The sequence below is a fragment of the Tinamus guttatus genome, unplaced genomic scaffold (genome assembly GCF_059628265.1).
Source record: "Tinamus guttatus ecotype Peru unplaced genomic scaffold, ASM5962826v1 Tinamus_guttatus_pri_ptg001636l, whole genome shotgun sequence".
In the NCBI taxonomy this organism is placed as follows: Eukaryota; Metazoa; Chordata; class Aves; order Tinamiformes; family Tinamidae; genus Tinamus; species Tinamus guttatus.
Window position 1 is genome coordinate 23,885 of NW_028290170.1, and position 7,021 is coordinate 30,905.

General features: G+C 67.3%; 1 protein-coding gene across 1 annotated transcript; it reads right to left on the reverse strand.

The window, feature by feature from the left end:
• Positions 1–240: 240 nt before the first annotated feature.
• LOC148590174 (3-beta-hydroxysteroid-Delta(8),Delta(7)-isomerase-like) lies at positions 241–5,746 on the reverse strand. Its single transcript, XM_088539393.1, is given in 5 exon segments — positions 241–461; positions 3,502–3,632; positions 3,718–3,754; positions 5,448–5,649; positions 5,651–5,746. Coding segments are annotated over 5 exon segments (675 nt in total). The 3' UTR covers positions 241–252.
• Positions 5,747–7,021: the final 1,275 nt, after the last annotated feature.

Below are 7,021 nucleotides of genomic sequence, written 5' to 3' on the forward strand. Positions count from 1 at the left end.
GGGTGATCAAGGGGTCCCGGTGCCCAGCTGATCACGGGGCCCAGGCGTCCGGGCGCTGAAGGGGCCCCAGTGTCTGGGTGATCACGGGGTCCGGGTACTGAAGGGGCCCAGGCGTCCGGGTGATGTCAGGTAAGGGGCCCAGGCGTCCGGGTGCCGAAGGGGCCCAGGCGTCCGGGCAATCAAGGGGCCCAGGCGTCCGGGTGATCCAGGGGTCCCGGTGCCCGGCTGATCACGGGGCCCCGGCGTCCGGGCTCAGCGGCTCTTGCCGCGGGGCCGGTCCAGGTGGCGCTGCGCGGCCGCCAGCTGGCGCCAGGCGTCGGCCACCAGGAGCCCGGGGAGCAGCAGCCAGAGGCCGTTGAGGCCCACGAAGTAGCCCCAGAAGTAGAGGGGCCGGGGGTCGCTGTGGGCCCAGCCGGCCCGCGCCGCGGTCCAGAAGTACAGGACGTCGCCGTAGAGCTGCCCTGGGGGGGGACAGGGGGGGTCATGGGGGGCCCAGGCGTCCGGGCAGCCCCCACTTACCCCCATTTGGGATCCAGGAGGGGCCCAGGCGTCCGGGGACACCCGACGGGGCCGCCTCGGGCCTCCCTTGGGGGGTCATGGGGGGCCCAGGCGTCCGGGGAGCCCCCAGTTACCCCCATTTGGGATCCACAAGGGGCCCAGGCGTCCGGGGAGCCCCCAATTGCCCCCTTTAGAGATCCACGAGGGGCCCAGGCGTCCGGGGACGCCTCAGGCCTCCCTTGGGGGGTCATGGGGGGCCCAGAGCCCCATTATGGTTCTATAAAGGGCCCAGGCGTCCGGGCAGCCCCCAATTGTCCCCCTTAGGGATCCAAGAGGGGCCCAGGCGTCCGGGGAGCTCCCAGTTACCCCCATTTGGGATCCAGGAGGGGCCCAGGCGTCCGGGGAGCCCCAATTGTCCCCCTTAGGGATCCAGGAGGGGCCCAGGCGTCTGGGGAGCCCCCAATTGCCCCCCTTAGAGATCCACAAGGGGCCCAGGCGTCCGGGGACACCGGCCGGGGCCGCCTCGGGCCTCCCCTGGGGGGTCATGGGGGGCCCAGGCGTCCGGGGAGCCCCCAGTTACCCCCATTTGGGATCCACGAGGGGCCCAGGCGTCCGGGGAGCCCCCACTTACCCCCCTAGGGATGCAGGAGGGGCCCAGGCGTCCGGGGACGCCTCGGGCCTCCCTTGGGGGGGTCATGGGGGGCCCAGAGCCCCATTATGGTTCTATAAAGGGCCCAGGCGTCCGGGCAGCCCCCAATTGCCCCCCTTAGGGATCCACGAGGGGCCCAGGCGTCCGGGGAGTCCCCAGTTACCCCCATTTGGGATCCATGAGTGGGCCCAGGCGTCCGGGTGTCCCCCCCCACCATTAAAAGCATCCTGGTGTTGGGTGCCCCCCCCCCCATTAAAGGGGTCCCGGTGTTTGCATGAACCCCCCCCCACCACCGTTAACGGTGTCCCCACCATGGGGACACTCAGCCAGTGACACCACGAGCTGCAGGACGTGTCTGTGTCCCCATGTCCCCGTGTCCCCCCATTACGTACCCAGTGACACCACGAGCTGCAGGACGTGTCCATGTCCCCGTGTCCGTGTCCCCATGTCACTCACCCAGTGACACCACGAGCTGCAGGACGTGTCCCCCCGTGTCCCCATGTCCCCATGTCACTCACCTAATGACACCACGAGCTGCAGGACGTGTCCCTGTGTCCCCATTAAAGGTGTCCCCCCTGTCACACTCACCCAGTGACACCACGAGCTGCAGGACGTGTCCCTGTGTCCCCGTGTCCCCATTAAAGGTGTCCCCATTGGTGTCACACTCACCTAATGACACCACGAGCTGCAGGACGTGTCTGTGTCCCCATTAAAGGTGTCCCCATTGGTGTCACACTCACCCAATGACACCACGAGCTGCAGGACGTGTCTGTGTCCCCATTAAAGGTGTCCCCATTGGTGTCACACTCACCCAGTGACACCACGAGCTGCAGGACGTGTCCCCGTGTCCCCCCATGTCCCCCCGTGTCCCCCCATCACGTACCCAATGACACCACGAGCTGCAGGACGTGTCCCTGTGTCCCCCCATGTCCCCCCCGTGTCCCCATGTCACTCACCCAATGACACCACGAGCTGCAGGACGTGTCCCCATGTCCCCATGTCACACTCACCTAATGACACCACGAGCTGCAGGACGTGTCTCGCCGGGTGGCCCCGTGTCCCCATGTCCCCCCGTGTCCCCATCACGTACCCAATGACACCACGAGCTGCAGGACGTGTCCATGTCCCCGTGTCCCCGTGTCCCCATTAAAGGTGTCCCCATTGGTGTCACACTCACCCAATGACACCACGAGCTGCAGGACGTGTCCCCATGTCCCCGTGTCCCCCCCATGTCCCCCTGTCACTCACCCAGTGACACCACGAGCTGCAGGACGTGTCCCCGTGTCCCCATTAAAGGTGTCCCCATTGGTGTCACACTCACCCAGTGACACCACGAGCTGCAGGACGTGTCTGTGTCCCCGTGTCCCCATTAAAGGTGTCCCCATTGGTGTCACACTCACCCAGTGACACCACGAGCTGCAGGACGTGTCCCCGTGTCCCCATTAAAGGTGTCCCCCCATCACGTACCCAGTGACACCACGAGCTGCAGGACGTGTCCCCATGTCCCCATGTCACTCACCCAATGACACCACGAGCTGCAGGACGTGTCCCTGTGTCCCCCCATGTCCCCGTGTCCCCCCGTTACGTACCCAGTGACACCACGAGCTGCAGGACGTGTCCCCCCGTGTCCCCGTGTCCCCCCGTGTCCCCATTAAAGGTGTCCCCATTGGTGTCACACTCACCCAATGACACCACGAGCTGCAGGACGTGTCTGTGTCCCCGTGTCCGTGTCCCCATGTCCCCCCGTGTCCCCATGTCACTCACCCAGTGACACCACGAGCTGCAGGACGTGTCCGTGTCCCCCCATGTCCCCCCATGTCCCCCCGTCACTCACCCAATGACACCACGAGCTGCAGGACGTGTCTGTGTCCCCATGTCCCCGTGTCCCCCCGTCACTCACCCAGTGACACCACGAGCTGCAGGACGTGTCCCCATGTCCCCATGTCACTCACCCAATGACACCACGAGCTGCAGGACGTGTCCGTGTCCCCCCATGTCCCCCCGTGTCCCCATGTCACTCACCCAGTGACACCACGAGCTGCAGGATGTGTCCCTGTGTCCCCCCATGTCCCCGTGTCCCCCCGTTACGTACCCAGTGACACCACGAGCTGCAGGACGTGTCCGTGTCCCCCATGTCACTCACCCAATGACACCACGAGCTGCAGGACGTGTCTGTGTCCCCATTAAAGGTGTCCCCATTGGTGTCACACTCACCCAATGACACCACAAGCTGCAGGACGTGTCTGTGTCCCCGTGTCCCCGTGTCACTCACCCAATGACACCACGAGCTGCAGGACGTGTCTGTGTCCCCGTGTCCGTGTCCCCATGTCCCCCCGTGTCCCCCCATCACGTACCCAATGACACCACGAGCTGCAGGACGTGTCTCGCCGGGTGGCCCCGCAGCAGCGCCACGAAGGTCACCAGGCTGAGCGGCCCCCAGGCCCAGGCCGTCACCGTCTCCATGGCGACCGTGAAGTCATCGCTCCTGGGGGGGGCGGGGGGGGTCAGTGCCCGGACGCCTGGGCCCTTCCCGGTGCCCCATCCCCATCCCCATCCCCATCCGGACTCACGTCAGGTAGCGGCTGTCGGCTTTGCCGTATTCCTTCCCTATGGAAAAAGGGGGATGGGGGGGTGAGCGAGGGGCCCCGGCGTCCGGGACCGCCCTTAATCCCTCCATAGGGTCCCAGGACTCCCACAAGGGGCCCAGGCGTCCGGGACCCCTTAATCCCCCCCCCACGGGATCCCAGGTCCCCCCAACCCCCCATAGAGGGTCCCTGTCCCCCCTAATTCCCCATAGAGGATCCCAGGTCCCCCCTAATCCCCTATAGAAGATCCCAGGCTCCCCTAACTCTCCCCACAGAGGGTCCCCATTCCCCCTAACTCCCCCATAGAAGATCCCAGGATCCCCCCAACCTCCCCACAGAGGGTCCCCGTCCCCCCTAACCCCCATGGAAGAACCCAGGACCCCCCTAACTCCCCCATAGAAGATGCCAGCCCCCCTCCAACCCCCCCATAGAGGGTCCCTGTCCCCTCTAGCCCCCCATAGAAGATCCCACCACCCCCTAACCCACCATAAAGGGTCCTCATCCCCCCTAAGTCCCCCATAGAAGATCCCAGGACCCCCTAATTCACCCATAGTAGATCCCAGGCCCCCCCCTAACTCCCCCATAGAAGATTCCAGGCCCCCCCTAATCCCCTATAGAAGATCCCAGGCCCCCCTAACCCCCCATAGAAAATCCCAGGGCCCCCTAACTCCCCCATAGAAGATCCCAGGACCCCCCTAGAAGATCCCAGCCTCCCCCTAACCCCCATAGAAGATCCCAGCCCGCCCCCAACCCCCCCATAGAAGATCCCAGCCCCCCCAGCCCCGCCACAGAGGGTCCCCGTGCCCCCCAACCCCCCCATAGAAGATCCCAGCCCCCCACAGAGGGTCTCCGTGCCCCCTAACTCCTCCATAGAAGATCTCAGCACCCCGTAACCCCCCATAGAGTCCCCATCCCCCCCAACTCCCCCCATAGAAGGTCCCAGCCCCCCCAGCCCCCCCACAGAGGGTCCCTGTCCCCCCTAAATCCCCCATAGAAGATCCCAGCACCCCCTCAAACCCCCCATAGAGCGTCCTTGTCTCTCCTAACTCCCCCATAGAAGATCCCAGGCCCCCCCAACCCCCCATAGAACATCCCAACCCCCCCATAGAAGATCCCAACCCCCCCCAACCCCCATAGAAGATCCCAGCCCCCCCAACCCCCCCCCAGAGGGTCCCAGCCCCCCCTCAGAGGGTCCCTGTCCCCCCTAACTCCCCCATAGAGGGTCCCCGCCCCCCCAACCCCCCCACAGAGGGTCCCCGTCCCCCCCCTAACTCCCCATAGAAGATCCAGGCCCCTCCAACCCCCCCCAGAGGGTCCCAGCCCCCCTCAGCCCCCACATAGAAGATCCCAGCCCCCCCCAACCCCCCCATAGAGGGTCCCCGTCCCCGCTAACCCCCCATGGAAGACTCCAGGACCCCCCTAACTCCCCCATAGAAGATCCCAAACCCCCACAGAGGGTCCCTGTCCCCCTAACTCCCCTATAAAAGAGCCCAGGACCCCCATAGAAGATCCCAGGCCCCCCCCAACCCCCCACAGAGGGTCCCGCCCCCCCAACCCCCCCATAGAAGATCCCAGGCCCCCCCAACCCCCCCATAGAAGATCCCAGGACCCCCATAGAAGATCCCAGGCCCCCCCCAACCCCCCCACAGAGAGTCCCCGCCCCCCCATAGAAGATCCATCCCCCCCCCAGGGTCCCCGTGCCCCCCCGCGCTCACACACGTCGGCCAGCAGCCCGGTGGCCGCGGGCAGGTCCCGGTGGCGGAGGCTGAACCAGCCCTCGAGGACCCCGTGGATCCCGGCGCACAGCAGGAACCAGGCGAGCACGGCGCGGCGGGCGGGGCTCCGCGCGGCCCCGCCCCCGGCCCCGCCCCCGGCGGCCCAGCCCAGCGCCGCCAGCGCCGCCGCGCCCGCCGCCACCCGCGCCTGCGCACTGCCAGCCGGGCCGCGACGCCGGCACGTAACCAGGCAACCGCAGCTCGCGCGGCCAATAGGGGTGCGCCGCGTCCGTCGCCATGGCGACCGCGAAGGGGGGCGGGGCCAAGGGAGCGCTGTGGGGGAAAGGGGAGGGGTCAAGGGCCTGGCCCCGCCCCCTGGGGGAACAGCCCCTCCCGCGTCCCGGTAACGCTCTCGGTGCGCCCCCCCCCCCACCCGGGCCCCCGTTAACCCCCCCGCCCAACTGGGCCCCCCCCGGCCCCCGTTAACCCCCCTGAGAGTCCCCGTTACGCCCCCCGCCCAACCGGGCCCCCTCGGCTCCCGTTAACCCCCCCCCCCCAGCCCCCGTTAACCCCTCTCAGAGCCCCCATTGCCCCCCCGGCTCCCGTTCCCCCCCCTCGGAGCTCCCGTTATCCCCCCCGGCCGTTACTCTCCCCGTCATCCTCCCGCCGTTAACCCCTTCCCGCCCTTAATCCCCTCCCTGCCGTCCCCCCACCCCCCATTCCCATTACTCCCCCATCACCGCGTTAACCTCCCCGTTAACCCCCCCAGTCCCATTAACCCCCACCCCCGCGAGCCTCGTTAACCTCCCCCGCGAGCCCCGTTAACCTCCCCCGCGGCCCCGGTAGCCCCGGTAGCCGCCCCAGCCCCGGCGGCCGCCGCTCACCTCGGGAGCCCGGAGCGTCGCTCACGGCGCCTGCCGCCGCCGCCTCACGAGGAGGCCCCGCCCCCCGCCGCCCCCGCGCGCGCCGCGCCGGCCAATGGGGAGCGGCGGCGGGAAGGGCGGCGGCCAATGGGGAGCGGCGGCGGGGGAGGGAGCGCGGCGGCCAATGGGCGCGCGCCGCGCCTGCCGCCCCCCGCCTCCCCGCCCGCCGATTGGCGCAGGGGGCGGCTGAGGCGATGTGGGGCCAGGGGGCGGGGCTTGGCCTTATATGGAGAGGGCGGGTCTCGTTACGCAGGACGCGGCGTGGCCGCGCGCTTCCCCCAAGCCCCGCCCCCTTGGCGCTGAAGCCCCGCCCCCAAGCGATGACATCACAGGGAGTCCATGCTGACATCAGTGACGGCGGTGGGAAGGACCCGAGATAACGTCAGAGAGGGGTGTGGACTCCCAGGTGACGTCATCCCACCCCTCTTCACCCCGCCCACAACGGGGATTTTGCCCTAATTAAGATTTTTTCTTCAAAAAGTTTTCTTTGCACCCAATTCTATTTTTTTAACCCAAATTGTGCTTTTTTTTCCCAAAATGAGACTTTTTCACACCAACCAGCCCCCCAAAGCACCCCCTTCCCTTTTATTTCCCAAAACAGGTGCTTTCACCCCAATTTCTTATACCCCCCCCGCCCCCGGCAGTCCCACA